Below are 19,262 nucleotides of genomic sequence, written 5' to 3'. Positions count from 1 at the left end.
TTTCAAGTGTCTATTAGTTGATGTAATTGAAGGTTGGGACAGGGCAATATAGTAGGTTCTTTGTCATGTTAAGTGTAATTGGAGACACATTTTCTGAAAAATGAATTGAGCAATGTTCATTCATAAAATACGTAAACAGACAGGTTTATATCTTTTTGGTTAATTCAGCTAATTAGCTGCCTGACAAACCAAAGTACTCAGTGGAAAAATATCAAAATCCTTTAAAAAAAAAACCTTTATATACATGGAATCTGTGACAGCTGACAAGTTATTATCAGCCTAAATACCCATCCAGTCGCTCTATCCTAATGAAGGACGTGTGTGTCTGTGTATAGCCACTGTGGATTGTTATAGCATCATAGACCAATCAAACTGTAATGATTCTTCATAATAGCTTCATCCCCAGCAGATGTTTCTTCTTCGTTTTTGAGGATCTTACTTTGGTGAGGCTGCACTGCCTCAGCAATGTTCGCTGTGTTGGATTGACTGGTAACATTTTTACCAACACTCTGTAGAAATTCTACTAAATGAAGTGCCGATTCCCATGAATACCAGTACCATTATTACTATCATTAAACTGTTATATGAACAGATGTTCTCAGCAAATGAAGGTAGATTTTAATTATACACTTGTCATCCACTTGCAGATTGCCTTGGAGACTGAACTCTTTTGGACCACCATGCAGAGAAAGTGTGAGCAGGTAAGGAACAGCTGCTTCTTGTTTTTGTTGTGAAACGCTGCCATCTAGTGGACGATGTGTACAGTACACAAGCTTACAGTTACATACTTCCATACTGTGGTTCTGACAGTGGCCTCTGAGCTCCAGACTCTTTTCAGTCTGCAGGGGGAGGGCAGTCGTCTGGCTGCATTTGCACCGAGGCCTCAGTCTACCCACCAGGTGCAGTTTCAACATGAAAACTCTGCGTCCTGTAGCATGTAATCATCAAGCGTTTATCTGGCAACGACTCGTTATCTACATGCAGCAATCAATAACAACAAGCTGTCACATGAGTCGCACATTATTCTGAGGAGAGCAAATTCAGAGAAGCAGCAGGACCACTGATGTGTTTAAAAGCTTTATTTTTTTTTATAATAAGACACTTCTGGCTCTCCACCACCTGGAATGGTAGTAAACATATTTACAAGTATATACATGACAAGAAAGCTATTTAAAATATAACTATTAGGCAGGCAAAGATATTTCTTTTGAAGGTATTCACTCCAAAATGATAAATAGCCGTTTTGTGCTAGGAGTATATTGGTTTACTTAATGTGCTTCTGACTTTCTGGTGCAGGAAAGTCTTAACATGACTCCCCGTTTAAACACAAAATGTGTTTTTTTATGCATGAAAGTAATGATTTCTGTAGAGAAGACATCTCAAGTGGATATCTCATTTTAGAATGAAACATCTTTTGTGCGTCATTAACTCTAAATGCTATGTAACTGTTAGTGATTCTACATTTATGCTCTTCACGTTATGTATAAAGCAACCATGTAACTGTGAAACTCACTTTTCTTAATATAAGAAACGCACAAACATATGTACAAGTGGATGGTAACATGGGATGCACATACAGTCCATGTGCACCGGAAGGCAACAATTCATGTTATGAATGGGTGGATGCGTCATTTTCAACACTTCCTAATGCTCATCAGTACAACACGGGAGCAGTTACTTCATTGCAGTCACACCTAGATTTGAATTTGATGTGTCACTGCACTACTTACTTATGAAATCATTTATTATTTTTGATCATGTGCAAACACGAAGAATTACAACTGAAAGTAGATAAAAACTAAAAATACGAAATCACACTGAAGACTGATCTGCAGAAAAACATCAAATTTAGACTTTGCAGTTGTGTTGAAAATGTCACATCCATCAATGAAACTGATCCCAAACTACTTCATTTCCCTAAAACCGCCTTCAGAGGAACACACAGAGTTCTTTGGTAAATTAGCATTAAAAATAATCAATGAGGTGAGGTGAGAATGCAGGTCCAGCTGTTTCCTGTTAGCCTTGTTAAGCTAATATTTTAGCTTTTCCTGTACCAATTTTATTTAGCAACTAATGCTTGCTGATGCCAACAATCACCTCAACCTTTCGGAAGAATAATCAATTTTTTTTAGAAGCCTAGTCAAACAAAAATAAAGCCTCAATCTCCACAGAAACTACAGCGAGCGCCTGGAATCTGCCCTTGCAGGCGGCGCTTATCGCGCCCAGCAGGCTCCTCTGATTGACCATTTGTAATTACCAAGGAAACGTTACCATATGGACTCGAGGACGGGTCATCAACTACATTTGACTAAGGGCCAGAATGTTTCTAAGCTGACACTGTGCTGGTTGAACTCCAAATAAAAAAGATTTATTTAGACCTAATTAGCCTATTACTGTTTAATATTTTCACTCCCTTGCAAAATGAATGGTATTTTTATTGGCCTAAATCACTCCTGAAAGCTAACTAGCTACTTGACAAACAACAAATGCCGTTTGCCGAGGCAGCAGAGGCCGCATCCCATTCATGAAAGATGGGAATTCAGCTTCACCTATCCTAGGTCAGACTCCTGCAGTGGGTCGGGTACCTGTCAGGTAACCCACGAAAGAGTCGTCATGGGTAGAAATGAACCAAATGCAGGTGGGCAGCGGGTGAGAATTCCTTTTTTCTGGATAAATCAGAGCTTAAGATGACTGCAGCATTTCAAACATCCAAATCCGTTAATTTTGTCAAGGCTATTTTCATTGTGAAAGCCTGACATAAACTATGCTAGTTAGCAGCCATCTCTCAGTGAAGGCTAACATCTTAGCATAAAACATGCCCTGAAGGGACATCCAGCAGTCCAGACCATCTCCTGTGAGCATCAAAGCTGCTGTAGTCACACTCTATAAGCACCGAAGCCGAGGCTCTGCCCAGGAACACATGGGCGCCCGTGGTATCCTTATTATAAAAAGCACTAATTTAAAACATAGTTAATCAATCTTTGTGTGGCTAGAAGGTCTCAGGGCTAAAATACATCACATCAAAGAGTTGAAGAGCTCTGGTGTAGCTCAGTTAGCATCGTGTACAGAAGCAGCTGACTCGCAGCTACTCTGAACCGCCTGCCGTGTGCTCATCTGCCAAAAAACTGCATGTGATTCCTTTTACCACCGAAATGTTCCCCTTCATCCTAGAGGCCCCTGAAGAACTGCAGGGAGAGCTCGTAGGTCAGGAACATGGTGGCACTCATTGGGAAGCCTCGGATGGCGTTGACCGACGCTCCGCGGAAGAAAACCTGCACGCGAGAACGAGAACACTTTAACCTCTGTTTTCCAAAATAGATATCAGATATTCAGTTTACTGTCAGAAGAAACCAGAAAATATTCACATTCAGGAAGCTGGAATCAGAGGATTTTGACTTTTTATCTTAATTGATCCATCGTTTCAGTAATTCTTTATCAAAATAGTTGCCGATTGATTAAATCTTTGATGAGTGTCAAACTTGAGTTGCTTGTGAATCAGCTGAGTCATGTTTGCTTGCTTTGGCTCTGCAGCGGCGCCTCGTCGTTTACTTTAGTTTGACCTGTTGGTTATCGTGATCGCTTTGTTTGGCACTTTCACCTTCAGCAGTTTTTATCTCAGCATTCATGACGTTGCTCCCGATCTGAGCGTTAACGCGGGGAGGTCTCACTGTTTCACAGAAATCTGAATCTGAGGAACAGAGGGGACCTGTCCTCTAATAACCTGACTCATTGATCTGTGACCGTCACATCACATGAAGTCAGACCGCCTTCTTACAAAACCAGTGACCTTCTGCTGCTGATCATATGACTGCTGCCAAAACACAGTTACTTAAGTGTTTGCATGTTGAAAGTCTGGATAGTTTGTCTGTATTTCATAACCTTTGACTTTGGGACACCTGGAAGCTACAGTTTGTTGATTTTAGGAGAAGGCGGCCATGTTTCAACCGTTGACCTGACGTGACCCCACCGAAGCTTTTCAGCGCAACAAATCCACTGCTGGTAGTTTCACATTATTATCATATTATTTTGTTTTGTTTGTATTTGATGTAACTTATATTTTTCTGAATGAATCCATTAAAAATGAAATCCGTCTGATTCTAACTTCATCCGTTTGTTCTTTATACTCCGTGTGTTGATGCGATGCCCTGACCGCTGAGGTTGTAACGCGATTGCTCCCAAAAGAGGTCCGTCCGGATGCCGAGCTTTCACTCACTGACAGACTCACGTGCTCCAAACGCGTCAGAGGATTCAGTTTCTGAGAACGCAGCTCGACTGTCATCCGGGTTACGCTGTTTTCTAGAGTTTCACCTCTGAGCGATTAACCATCTGCAGCCGGTACAGTAAGCCTGGTGGGGGGGTGCTATGGTGTTTATGTCTCAAAGACAGAGATGAAATCAAGGTTATCTGCTGATTAAGACTTCATACAAGCCCTGACTTGTTGATCCTTTCTGACATAAACTCAACTGAAAACAGCACAAAGTCAATATATTTACTGTTTGAGCTCATCAGCTTCTTTGATTTTTGTAAATTTCTGCTTATTTATTCTGAGACGTTTCCAACACGTTGGGACAGGAGCAACAAAACACTGGAAAAGATGTGGAACGCTCCAAAAACACCTGTTCGGATCATTCCACAGGTGAACAGGCTGACTGGTGACAGGTGAGAGTATCATGATTGGGTCTGAATGCAGAATCTTTCCAGGTGAACAAGCTAACAAAGAGTCTACAAAACAAAGTACTGCCGGGTTTTCCAGCAGGAGGACGGTGTATTGTGTCAGAACTGTTCACTGCAGCACGTTCTGATGGATATTTGCTTACCTTTTGATATTTTATTATTATGTATATAATTTTAACTGCTTGCTATTTCGATATTTTATATATATATATATATATATATATATTTGTTCTTACAGTCAACGTACACTTTATTTTCACTGATATTCTTATTTTGATACTCATTTTGCATTTGATATTCTTTTTTGTGCAATACTTTTACTACTGTTTACTATTTGGCTATTTTATTATTATTATGTATATAATCCTTTTACTGCTCGCTATTTTTATATTTTATTATGTATAGTTTGTTCTTTATAGTCTTATTTTCACTTATTTCACTGTGTGTAATGCTGCTGCTGCACTGCAATTTCCCAGCTTGGGATAAATAAAGTCTATCTATCTATATACTGTGAAATGTTCTGCTTTCTATACGCATACATGCTGCTGTAACTTTTCTCAGCTTGACAGTAAAACTCTGATCTTCAAACATAACTTTGAAAATGAATCGCTGTTTGTAAGAAACATTTCTGGCTCGCACTGTGTTCCTGCTGTGAACCAAACTTCTCTTTCAGAACGATGAATTCACCGCTCACCTGCGCCCCCTCGGTCTTGTAGCTGTGGATGATGCAGTGTAAGACGCCCTTGTACTTCCTCTGCAGTTGAGCATCGGCCTGCATTCGACTCTTCACCACATCGGCTGGCGTGGCTGTGACCCAGGAAATGGACCCTGAAACACAGGACAAACTTTAGTTCCCGTGTGCAACATGTGAAGGAAGGAGTGGCAGCAAGGTCATTCAGAGAGTCAGATTAATACAAATACATACTTCAAATGAGGAAAACTACAAATGCTACTCTGTGTTAGACACAGACGTTACTCAACAAACAAATATAAACTGTTAAAATTCAAATTTCAAGTGGGAACTTATGTCTGAATGAAACACGTTGTGATCACAGTTCAGGGTGTGTCCACATATTAGTCAGTCTCACCTCACAGAGACAGAGTAACAGGCCAGAACTAATGATGCATTCAAGTGCTTCTCAGAGAACCTGTTAAGATGTGCATTCATTCATTCATTCAGACAGATAACCAAGTGGAAAAGCACCAGCATTAAAGAGGAAATCAGCAAAAGCCACACCAGCAGTATCACTGGTGCACCTGAGCTGATACATTCTGTGCTAGGAAGAGTCTTCACTGGCCAATTAGAATGAAGTATTCAATTAAATAAGATGTACTGGAGTAGTAGTAGTTGGAGACTAAATGGAAAACAGCCATGACACAAAATATTTGAATGTTTGTCCAACTGCATTAAAGGTTTGATGTGAAGAGTGCTCTATTAATCAGTAATCCTGCTGTGAAATAGCACCGTTTACACATTTCAGCTACACTGTACAACTGTTGTCTTTAATGCAGGATGTTATCTGAGTTTCCACATCCAGGCCTGCCGGCTGAACACGCAGACTGCACTGATTTACGGCTCACAGCTGATTTCAGCTTTCTCTGCACCATGTTTTGACTCTGTCACGTGTTCACAGGTGGTCGGCCTGCATCTGGAAGCACGTCTGCCCGAACTGAGACCAACGAATCCCAGAGTCCACAGGCAGTTCTCTGTTTATTCACTGCACACACGGCTCACATTCACCCAGGCTGAAGCATGTGGGGGGGGGGGGGGGGTATAAGTTTACACACATCGTCCTGCTCGACACGTCAGTGCAGCTAAGAAAAAACAACATCACCATTTTCGAGCAGGAGCTGCGATGTGTTCGTGTTTTCTGCCTGAAATCAGGTCACAGTACAAACAGAAGTAAAATGAGGTCACGTGTATTCATGTCTGAACTTTATGGACTCACAGCGTCACAGCGTTTTGCAGGTCAGTAAAAAAAACAACGGACATGCTTCATGCCATAAATCACACAATAAAACATCTGGTTGCACAATCCAGATAAGCTCGGCCCGGGTTGTAATTTAAACGGCAAAAAGCAAAGAAAACGTCTTAAACGTATGTGAACTCGTGTCAGGAGTGTGAAGAAAAACAATCGCTTTTACGTCCAAAACTGAAATATCCTGTATATTTCTAACTCCAGCAAGATTAACCAAGACTAATCATAATGACAATGATCGAATCATCTAATCCCGTCAACCAAAGCAGGTGTTCATTTTGTGAGTGGCTGCAGATTCATCATTCGATTTTCACTTCTAATTCTCAAAAACTTGCTAACCGTGTGCACCCACATAGAGGTTGAATTGATGCCGAATTCGATGAATCTGGGAAGTCGCTGCCGGCTTCGGCTGCTAAATGATCAGGTGGAATCTGCAGCTGTGCTCCTTTCGCTGGGTGACATGCTGACTAACGTGCTGATAGATACAGTCTGCCAGCTCCCAGTACAGACATCGTCTTTTAAACTCATCCCTTCATCTGAAGGAGGAAACTTTCACTTTGAATCCGATGGCTTCTCCATCTGCGGATAATAAAACAGAACGAGTGGGCCGACGCTCGCTCCAAACCGACTCGGTATTTATGCCAAACTGACTTTTGGATGATTTATTTACTTTGACTTGAAGCCTAAACCAGAATCACAGACCCACCCTGTCACTGCATTAAAAACAGAAACTCCACCAACATATTAAAAGGTAAAATCAGCCCTGACTCACATACAACAAGCTGCAGTCAAACCTGTTGAGACATTTATTTACTGATCGGGACTAACAGCAAACAGCAGCTTCAGTTCCAGCTCAAAGAGAGCAGAGCGTCGGCACTTTTAAGCTTCATATCGATCAGTGTGTCGGACTGTGTGCAGCTTTCTGCCCACTGCCTTTGACTTCATTTGGTCAGCTTCCTGTGCCCACGACACGCCCGCCAACACGAAGAGCGTCTAAGCTTACGTAACGAACAACCGCTAAACTTCCACACATGATTTTGGTCCTGAACATTTAGCTTCACCTATCTTTTCCGCATGTGTTTGACTCACCAGTCTGCGGCTATGAGCCTAAATTAAACATCTGTCCAACATCAGTCATCCATCGCTGTGGTTTGTGACATTTACCTGCTAGTCCTCCAGCCAGCCAGATGGAACACGGATGAGGGCTTGACTTGGCGTCTGGCTTCAGCAGGTTGCAGAAGATGGTGTAAGGGATGAAGTAGAGCACGTATCCGGGAACGTCCCTCAGGATCATGGCCCCGGCCCCCCTGTACAGGCCCTGCAGGCCCTCGGTCTGCAGGATGCTGCTGATGCAGTGGATGGGGCCTCGGTAAAGTCTCTGGTTGGGGATGTCGACGGATCGCAGAGGGATGTTGGTGCCGTTCGATACGTTTCCGGCGAGGTGCAAGTTCTCTGTAGGAAAGGAATGAAAAGTGACTGGCAGGTCAGGCAGTGTTTCAGAAAGTGGTCTGTTTGCTCTACTCTCATGAATGTCTGCCTGATTGTGGATTGTGGATCAGCTCTTTAAAGAACTGCTTTGGTTTTTGTTATTATGGACTCATTTTTGCTGATGATTTAAATTGCTGAAACATTTCTGTCACCAGCCTCTTGACTGTTTTTGAACAGAGAGAGTTTTGTGCTTTGGTGATTCTTGAACACTGCGAAACCAGTGAGCAAGTCTGCAAAGAGAGCGTCTGAAACATGACGTCTACATCTGACCATGGAGCCGCCAACTAGTGTTCATGCAAAGCTTTACTTATTCATGTAGGCGGAACATCGTTGATATTCACAGGCTTTCTCAGGACAGTTACAGTAAAATGACTCGTTTTTATTGTACACAGTCACGTACGGAAAAATTCAGTTAGATGAATCACAGGAATACGTTGAAAGGACGTTCAGACTTTCAAACGTTCTGGCACTTTGTACCATCATAAAATAGTCCGGATGTACTAAAAGACCAAAGTGTCATTGAGAAATCGACAAAGTTATCAGACGATGATGGGTATGAAGGGTGTGAGCTCCACAGACACTGTAAACAAAAGGCTATAAATGTTTCACGTGCCATCTTATCGCTGAACTGCTCTGACCTCAGTTTATTGGGTTGCTATTTAAGGTAAAGGTTGAGCCCAGACAACACACCTTCTTCATGTCAGTGCTGAGCAGCGCTCGACTCTGGAGAACAATCCCAAAAAAGTCTGATTTACCTGCCAGGACCGTCTGCGTCTGCATTTGCAGTCTGATCTTGACCAGATCCACCGGGGCCCCCAGGCCCACCGACACCAGTCCAGTCAGCATGCTGGCCACAGTCAGGTCCAGCATGCCGCAGGGATGCCGCCCATCGCCATAGCGATACTTGCTTATAAGTCTCTGCGTGTTACTGAAGAAGCCAAACACCACTGAGTTGTAGGCGGTGATGCTGGCCAGCGGGAAAGACATGCCCTTAAAGAAACCTGCGACCTGAGGGACAGACAGACGGTTACTGTCAGCGGCGAATGAGCCAAAACAAAGACAGAAGACGTTTCTTAGCAGTGAAAGAAAGTAAAACCCACAGAGCGGATTTTAAACTCTGTGCTCTGATAATATTGGCCAGCGCTAACAATGCAGGGAATGAAAAATGGGGTAAAGTCGCTGCCAAATAGTTGGAGTCTTTTTTTTCTGTGGAAAGTATTCCTGCTTAGTAGGGGGGGCTGGAGTTTGGGAGACACATGTTGAAAGTTGAACACAGCTGTTCAACGCCTGAACAAATCATCTGACCACTGAGAGAAGCAGGTTTGTGCGTTCTGAAGGGAAGTGGACGTGGGGGGGTTAACATGGACAAGAATTAGAGCATTTTCTGAGGAAAACACCCTGTTAAGCTTTAGTCATGTATTACCAACTAAAGGCAGGCTGAATCAGACCCACGATGCACAATTCAGCCTCAGGAAATATGTTGCTGCAGTACTTCATACTGCACAATGATCAGGCTTCGGTGATTTATTATCCTCGATCATCATTTTATGCTTCAACAAATGACTTCAGCTCACTTAATGATTAAACTGAAGCTTTAAGAAAGCCTGCTGAGAAACTGGGTCACCAAAGCAAAAGAAAAACCAGCAGCGTTTCAAGCTGAACCGAACTGTGGTCGTGGGAACAAGAACCGACAATTACAACTTAAGATCGAGTGAAAACAGTTTGTGTAGAAGACTAAATGTTAGTGCTGTTTTTGTTTTGTTGTAAATGAAGGTTTTAAGTTGGCTTCACTCCCATAATGTGTCGCTGATGAGACGTTAATGTAAGTGTGATGTACTGGAGGGACTTTTCACTGCCGTCTGTCCACCGGTTTGTCCTCCTGGTTGTTTCCTGCGACTGACTCTCACATCTACCACCTGTATTAATGGAAGTCAAAGGTGTTCAGATCTTCACACTGCTCTCAGTACTCTGGGAAAGTCTCGTCAGCAGTTCGTTTCCCTGCTCAAACACTACAGGCTAATTCACGAGACAGTCACTGGATAATCAGTCACAGTCACTCCTCACAAACTGAAGCCAAAATTAAAGTGAAAAGAAAGTGAAATGCTGATCTGAGTAAAACAAAGACCTTTATTGATTAGGAATCTGCATGAAGAAACAAAATGCATGTTGAATTTTATCTGGGTTCTGGTTTGGGTTCAGTTTTGAGCATAATTCTAGTCATTAATATATCTAGAAGATATAAATGCAGTAAAGAATAGAAGAGGTAGACACAATAGAAGAGGTTAACCCCCTCCTGTCTCTCCCTGTTGTTTCCTGTCATCCTGTTCACTGTCAGATGAAGGTGGAAAAGCCCAATAATAAAAATAATCTCTAAATAAAATAAAGTAGTAAGATGTCCAGATGTCATTTGTTCATTTAAAACGTCCCATCTTTAACTATAGAACAGAAATGTCCTGACGGTATTCAGAGCAGGACAGAAAGAGCACGGTGGCTGAAAGTTTACCGTTTCCTTCCTGTAGATGCTGACCACGCAGTGTAGAGTGTTCTTGTAGCCTTTGCCCGCCTGCAGCCGCGTCTGGACCACAGGAAACGGTTTCAAAAATAAAATACAACAACACAGAACAGACTCAAAAGTCCAAGTCACTCAGAATGCCAGTAAATTGTATGAAGGTCTGACAGTTAGCTGAGCAGAAGCTAACGTGGAACTGAGACAGGCTTTCAGGACTTAAAGACACATACATATATGTGTCTTTTCTTATCTGTAAATGCAGCTTCCCATTGAGAACTTTGTAGCTGCACATCTCAGCATGGCGCCAGTTTGTCTGAGTAAACAGTTCTACACATCCTGAACAGCTTGCTAAGAAAATGTTCCACAGAGCTAATTTGGTATAATTGTTCTTGCATAACAACAAATAAACATCAGGACTCTTGATCAACTGCAGATTATTGTTCTTTTATATAACAACATCTGTAATCAGGACAAGACAATTGTAAAGTTTCAGTGTGGCGAAATCACGCCGCAGGTCTGAAATACCTTGACTGTGTCCAGCGGGTGGCCCACGACGACACTGGAAGCTCCTGCAGCCAAAAGAGAAATAAAAACAGACACAAGAAAAAAAAATGAATGCACAAAATACCAGAGGAAGAAAAAAAGAGATAAATGTCACCATAAAATTGTGGGCGGACAGATGGAAAGTTTGTTTTCTCTGGAAAATTAATCTCAAATGTTGAACCGGGACGCAAATTCTCATTCATTTGTTGTGTTTCTGACACTTTTTATTCCTTTTCTAAGCAAGAGAAACGAGCTGAAACTGAAAGTCCTCCACTCACAGACTGAAGCTTCTGCTGACTGCCTTTAGTCTTACATTTCTTATTATGAAGTAAAAGCTATGAGCTTCTGATTTGTGTTGCAGTTCACTGAATAAACTTCAATTAAATAAAAATCTAAAGAGAGAGAAAGATGATCCTTCATTGATCCCCACACAGGAGAAACTCTGCAAATGTTAATGGCTGATTTTAAAGGCCTTTGAACTGCAGACAGAAGAACACCGTACATGAGTTCTTACATCCCTGTTGAGACAAAGCTTTAGGTCCTTTAGGGGACGACATAGAAAGAGACAAACTGGGTGTCCATCATGGGGCCCCGGGGCAAAAATGAGCCACTGTGCCCTCATTAACCCCCTGTTCCCTCTGCAGTCTGTGCATTGTGTGTGTGAATCACTCCAAACACTCATCGGGCACACAGAACAACCTACACATGGCAACATATGGCCTGCAGCATGGTGTTCAGAAGCCCAGTTAGGACCAGTACGACCTGGAACTGGGTTTACTGTGTTCTTTGTTCTTCATTGGGTTCTCCATCAGCTTCCACATGGTGTTTGGTAGCCTTCAGACTGTGTCGACTAGACTTCAGTCATCTATGCTTAAGTTTGGACTCATTCGACAAATTGTTGGATGAATAGTTAAGGTTCTTGTGATTCCACTGATGAGCCATTTCAAGATACGATCACAACAGCAGGTACGATCAACAGCAACAACAAACAAACAGACACCTGAGGCAACTCACGTATGAAGTCTCAAAGTAATCTGCCGATTGATAGCACTCCATTTCACTCCACTACAACTATCCAATTTAAATATTTAGACCAAAACACTTTAATAATCCACAGAAAGCTGTTTTAACATTTCAAACTGGCCTTCAGATGTGCTAATCTTGCATGGTTTCTCCATTGTAGCTCCAGTTAGCATGTTGGTGTGGGCAATGTGTTGGTTTCAAAATGGCCGCTGCCCTCTGACCTTTACATTGACACCTCACTTGACCAATTAGGATCTTCCATGTGCTCTCCCACAGCCAACAATAGCCAATGAGAGTCCACGTTAAAAGCAAGTGCCCCGTTCTCTTCTTTCTTTTAAAGATCAAACCAATTGCGATCAATTGCGCAGATGACTGGCACTTGGTGTAGCCAATGGACCTGTGGAGATTCTCGTTCATCCAGGTCGTGGTACTTCTAAGGTTTTTCCAGTTGCCCTTTGGAAAAAACCCAAGATATAGCCAGTGGAAAATGAGGATGTGCTGCTTCAGTAGGTAATTTACAGCCAAATCAAATAAATGAGTGAAAAAGGGGACAAATACACAAGGTTTGAAAAGATCAATATAGTGAACGGCCTCAATATCAATACAGATATTTATCCAGACAAATATATTAAATGGCCTTTTTAGCCATGCCATTAGAAAAACACCTGTGTGGTATTGCTATCAGTTTTTGATCTTGGACTAGAGTAAGACTTCGTGCTGTGGGCCCAGATAGAGTCATCTGCAGGCATCTGTCTGCAAATAAAATTAAAAACCTTCCACTTCACCGAGTTCAGACTTTTATTACTCATTACCAGCAGCACTGACAGCGATTCTGACTGCTGGGGGAAAAGTGTGTTAAAAGAGTGCTACATTTCAAAAGGGACCAAAACCAGACACATAATCCAACTGATTCAAGAACAGCTTTCAACTTACAGCTTAATTTTAGGCTAATTTTAAGGGAATTTCAGGAAGGTAAAGGGTCGAATGATGATGATGCATAATTAATTTCTGTTGATAATATGTGTACATGTCAAAACTTTCTGGGCTGCTGGGGCAGCAATAATAATAATAAACTTTATTTGTACAGCGCCTTTCATGCAGCTCAAAGTGCTTTACAATGAAGAACTCACATGCACCAAAGTGCTTCACATAAAAAAGACATAAAATGAACATAAAATCAGAAACTCACTTTACCAACCTGCTGTGCCTGGTTGGAAAGTTATGAAAGATGGAGCTGAAGCACAAATTGAAGAGCTGAGGAAGAGCTTCATCTTCTACCTGCTGCTTTAACGCTTCTTCCTGCAGAGCATTCGACTGCAGTTCACCCGCCCACATGATGAAATTGAAGAAAATGATTTCAATCTAACTTCACTTTGTTTGAGGCTGCAAAGTTTGTTGACTTTTAACTACTAAAACATTTATTACGACACTTCAAACTGTGTCTGTAAATTAGATTTCTTTGCGTTTCTAAAAGCTTCTTAATCGTCTGCAATGTCACAAGAAATCAGCAAAACATTCCTGTAATATTCCAGCAGGGATAAATAATGTTTCTGTGAAGCTAAAATCATTTTTTTAAAACATATTTTTTCTGACCTTCCCATTTTGTGATATTTTGTAAAACTTCAGTAGGAAAACTGGGTAACTGATGCACAACAACTCACTACACACTCACACCACACACCATGGACACTCGCACTTTATCACACACACATGCTGGACTTTATCACACACACATCTATATGCTGGACTTCATCACACACACATCTAAATGCTGGACTTTATCACACACACACATCTATATGCTGGACTTAATTGTGGACAAACCGACTGTTGCACACTGTCATTTTGCACAACTGCACTACTGTGCTCACATTTAACCGCCAGATGTTTATTTTATACAGCTTAGTTCTATATTTTCATCTCACTATTTTTTCTTATATTGTTATTTTGTATTTTTGCCTCCTGGTTTATAAATGGTCTTTGCATTTTGTACCTGAAAGTTGTTCTTATTTTGCATGCCCTTGTGTTTCCACTGTTTGAGCTGCTGGAACTGTAAATTTCTCTTTGGAGATTAATACAGTATCTATCTATCTCTCTATCTATCTTTGCCTCAGTCAAGTTTAGATGCTGGTGACCTGCAGTTGTCCCTCAGGGTCCAGGTGGTACACCCGGTCCTTTACGGGGTCCTTAGGAGTCAACAGCAGAATAAAAGATACTTTGACTGAACTCTGACTGTGATTTTACTCGCTGAAAAACAACGAGAGAGTGCTTTTAAACAGTCCTTTTGCTTCAGCTTCCGTTGCCATGTGAACCACTCATGAAAGAGTCTTTCTCTGCAAACGACATCAGCAACAAAACAGTTTACGTTCAAACGTCGCTGCAGCAATAAGTTGAATTATACATTTGTGTTTATTTTCTTTCAGCTTAGCTTTGTGGAGTTTGTGTGTTTGCTTTAACGTTGTCTTTCCATGTCTTTGACGTGCAGAGCATCATTCATCACACAGAAAGTTCTCACAGATCAGCAGCAGCTTCTTTCTTTCAACAACTTTCACGTTTCTTTCAAGTTTTTTTTATAGTTTTGATTGACATAGACCTGAAATTGGACATTCTGATTTATTTTCACAGTCTGATCTTTAAACTGATTATTTCTTTTATTTCATCTGCACATGCAACACTTGAAAACCACCTTTTTTGAGTCTCCTCTCCTTTCTACTTATGTTTCATTAAGTCCTTGTGAGTCAACTTTTTAATTGAAGAAATTAAACTTCAAAGAGCTGCAGCTGTCTTAGGACCACCTTGCAGGAATAAACAGAACAACAACATGAATCAGAGGCCTACTTTGTTGTTTATGCAACTATAAATGGTGCAGCAACAGCGCCCCTAGCGGCCACGGTCATCACTTAAAGGCGTTTTCTCAGAATTAAAACTTCCACAGAATCAGTCCTTCAGGGTCAGTCTGAGGCAGATTACCTGCAGGTGGTAACTGGTTTAAAACCGGCTGTATCATAGTTCAGAGGTAAAACACTGCAGGGTGCAGGGAAACTGTTTATCTGTCAGTGTGAAAAGAAGGGGGGTTTCTCTGCAGACCCTCCATTGTTTACACTGGATGTGGATGCATGAGGGGGCTGCAGCAGCAAAACGGTTTCTAATTGTGCGAAAATAGCAGCTTGTGCGTGTTTCTGAATGTGTGCTTTCCTCCATGCAAAGCTGATTTAACCCAAGCAAACATGCAACTATGAGAAGCCACTGAGTGCATGAACCCACAACCCTCCACCCAAACCCCACACTGACCAAGTGGACTGGGTAAGAGCGTGGAAATAACTGTGTCACTCACCGCCGATCCATCCTGCCAGAAAATCATCCAGCTGAAAGCTCTTTGACTTCTGCATCTTCAACTCAGAGACCAAACTTCAGTTTGCTGCCTCTCATCAGTCAGCGAGTAAAAACCCTGCGAGGATCCTGAGTCCCAGCGACGAGGAAAACAGCTGAGCTTCGGTTTTTATTGATAGTGAAGCGGTCAGATCCCTTCCTGAGGACAGAAAAACTGATCTAACAGAGTGCGAGCTTTGATAAGGACCCACACAGCAGGTTGGCTCAAGAAACCAATCAGAGCAAAGTTTGAATCTGCGGGACAGCTCTCTTGGCCAATCAGATGTGAGCTCTCCAAAGCGCTCAGCCTATAGAAACGCCGTCATGGAAATGAGCCATGAGGAGCAAAGCTGAGCACACACACAGAGTCTGTGCTGTAAACTTTGAGGCCTCAGTGACCTGCTCTGATGCAGATTTATTAATCCTACCACAGATATCCTGCAGCTGCATTAACTTGATCATATTTACTATTTACTCATTTTCACATTATAATAAGTATAATTTCAGTTTTATACTGAAAACATTTAGATTTAAAGGAATATTTTTATAACATTTCTTTCTGAAATGAAATCATTTAATAGTTCTATCCATTTACGAAGATGCCAAAAGTGTCATAAAGGTAAAATGTGAACTGTGAGACTATTTTAGATAAGATAATTCATGCCAGGCAAAATTGTTGTGCTGCAATTTCAGTGCAATTTGGGAAAGATTTCAAATTTAAACTAAGTAAGCAAAATAAGATTTTTATAAAAGCAGATTATCAGTTAAGTGCAGAGATGTCCCACTTTGACGGTAAGTATCAGAAATATAAACGAGTTAACTGAGAGGATCAAATGCAAAATATACACAGTGCAAAAAATAACTTATCTCATATAACACACGCAGTGTCTGAAGGCCAGATTTAAACAAACAGAGCTGAGTCACATGACCCTGCTGTCCATCTCTCTGCTGAGGAAGACGAGCTGTGAAGTCTTGTTTCCTGTGGCCGCCTGGTGGAAACCATGAGTCCAGTCGCTTTGAGACATTTAATGCAGAAATGTTTTCTACCTTTAACAATCTGACCTCATGGTCATAACACATGTTCTTCATCATCAGTTCTTCTGCTACAAAATTAAAAACAATAAAAATAAAGGGAATGTGAACATCCACAGGTCCGCGCTCACAGGGAAACCCTGCTGATGAAGATATGACAGCTGCAATCAACAGAGCACTTTGAGGCTCAGATTCTGCACATTTTTGTTTCTTCAGGCCTCTCAAACCTTTTCAGGTCAAACAATCAGGCAGGAAATCACTCGCAGGTTGAGCTAATGAGGACAAGCAGACACCTCAGAGAACCTCTGTTCTCCAACATGAGACGTCACATCAGGTGTCACTCATGAAAGATACTGGATTACAACAGCGACAAGAAGAACTAAATATAATCCAGTCTCATCTGAAACGAGCCAACGCTTTATTATTTATCTCTATTTTCCTCAACATTTCACTATCAGCAAACTAACAACAGAAGTGGAGCTGATTGCTGTTTCTGCTCGAACCAGCTCCACCTCTGAGGTCGGTGCTTTGGTCAAGGGCAGCGGCAGGAGGATTCCTGATAGCTCACATAATATTTAACATATAATACTTAAACCAGAGTTCCTGGAGGAAACACACGAGAAAAAGAAAACACGAGAGCAAACAATCAGAAAGAACCCAGAGAGCCGCGATGGGATTCAGACCCTGACGACGGTCTGCTGAGCCTCTGCAACAAGATTCACAATCAAAGTAAAGTTCAGGAATAATGAACATCCTAATCTTTAAAGTAACTAAAGCTGTCGAATACGTGTTGGTGGAGTTAAAGGTTGTCCAGGCTGCTCTGCCTTTGTTTACACTGTTCAGGTACAGCTTCACTGTTTGCAGGCAGAGCCCAGAACTGTCTCGTTGTCTATATTTCCTACACATTTCTCAAACAGTTTCCATCAAATCTTTCTGTCACTGGCTCATTTACTTCAGCCACAGTGCAGCAAACTTTTCTCAAACTGGATCCATCTGTCAGATATGTGTTTTTTTATCTCTGTGTGGTTTCTGCTTCCACTGTTTGAAGTGAACAGTTTGGGGGAATAACATGAAAACACTTTAAAGCACCTCTCTCTGGAATGTCATCAAATATCAGTCTGGAGTATCACATGTCACATGTAGAGTTAAATCAGCAACCTGAAATAAATGATGTTACCTTAGTGACTGCAAATCGTTGCCTAACCTCTAAAACAGCACTGAGGGGGGTTACAGACTGATGCTGCACAGCCAAACATGTTCAACTTGAACTTCGCTTTCAGTTTCCAGATAAATCAAGATGACTTTTGGGAAAATGTGCATGAAAACATGGACTTTGAGTGTTTCGCTCAATGTAAACATCACATGCTGTAGCTCCCATAAAGAAACACAGCTAATGCAGAATGTATGAAGCCACATGTTCAGGGGTTAAGTTGTCTATAAACACATATAGTCTCTATAAAATCATAGTGGTTAATGTTTCACAGTTGGTGCAGAGGACGCCTCCTCCTCCTCCTCCACCTCCAGAGAGACCCAGCTCCACCCTGTGATAAGACACATTTTCACACTTTGTGGAAAACTACCAGAGAAATGCAAGTGTGCTGAGGAGGAGCAAACTTTCCTCCATCCCCACCAGTTCTCTGACAGTTTGTTCTCTCTGTTTGTTCATTTTTCCATCTGCTAACAGACTAATCTTGAGAAATAAAGTGCACACTTCTTGATTAACGGCTGCATTTCCCTGAGTGTGTGTCTGCCTCTCTTTAGTGAAACTATTTTTATGGCTCTTTGGGAGAACATTCATTAAAGTCTCAGGTTTAAGGTCATCTGAGGAAACCCAACAGGACCTGAACAGGAAGCCCATCTAAGATTATACCTGTAAACAAGTATGTGTAACATTAAATGAATGAACAAATGAATGTTTAAATCACGTAAAACCTGCCCTTTGCCCTCAGCGGCTGTAAAACTGGTCCCGTTCAAAGATGAAACATTTTCCAGTTCTCCCACAGGCTTCAGGTCTCTTCATGGCTCAGTTTCCAGCGTTCATTGTTGCATTTTCAGCTTTTGTCTCAATTCCAGATACAAATCATGAAAAGAAACACTTTCAGTAACATTTTCTCATCTGAAATGGGCACCGACAGGTTTTACGGTAAAATACAACTGTTGCATTTCTTCATCCTTCAACTCTCCTCCTTTCCTTTCCTCACCTCCTCCGAGTGATGTCCTCGTAGGAAACGAGTGATGGAAAGTGAGGAGGGAACATGAGCGGCAGCTGAAACAAGTGGGTCGCTAGGGTTACAAGAAAACTGTTTTCACTCGGTCTGTGAGCACAGGAAGTACAAATACATCTTTTCCCGTAGTATGTATACGTATAATGTGCGACATGTCCTAAATGTATGGAAGCCAATGCGGCACCTTTTATATATTTTTTTAATGTCAACTCACAACTTTGATGATCGTATTTGCATATTTCAGGACTTTTGTGTAACGTTGTTTGCATTTTGTTTACTCTTGTCACAGCTTTCACTCACTGCTGGTACGAGAAAGCTTACATGAATATATGGACATGCAATATATGCAGAAACAGAGTAGACTGTTTTATCTTGTATGTTTGCTTCAAAAAGACAATAATCTGCAATGTACGACAAACC

General features: G+C 41.6%; 1 protein-coding gene across 1 annotated transcript; it reads right to left on the bottom strand.

The window, feature by feature from the left end:
* Positions 1–1,124: 1,124 nt before the first annotated feature.
* On the bottom strand, positions 1,125–15,663 carry slc25a48 (solute carrier family 25 member 48). Its single transcript, XM_041944367.1, has 7 exons — positions 15,551–15,663; positions 11,176–11,219; positions 10,645–10,716; positions 8,897–9,149; positions 7,818–8,105; positions 5,369–5,502; positions 1,125–3,272 (listed from the first exon to the last, which is right to left on the bottom strand). Exons 1-7 carry the CDS (start codon positions 15,603–15,605, stop codon positions 3,168–3,170), a joined length of 951 nt encoding a protein of 316 aa, XP_041800301.1. The 5' UTR covers positions 15,606–15,663; the 3' UTR covers positions 1,125–3,167.
* Positions 15,664–19,262: the final 3,599 nt, after the last annotated feature.

The sequence above is a fragment of the Chelmon rostratus genome, chromosome 9 (assembly GCF_017976325.1).
Source record: "Chelmon rostratus isolate fCheRos1 chromosome 9, fCheRos1.pri, whole genome shotgun sequence".
Taxonomy (NCBI): Eukaryota; Metazoa; Chordata; class Actinopteri; order Chaetodontiformes; family Chaetodontidae; genus Chelmon; species Chelmon rostratus.
Note: the sequence above shows the minus strand (reverse complement) of the source record. Positions and strands in the feature narration are given on the sequence as shown.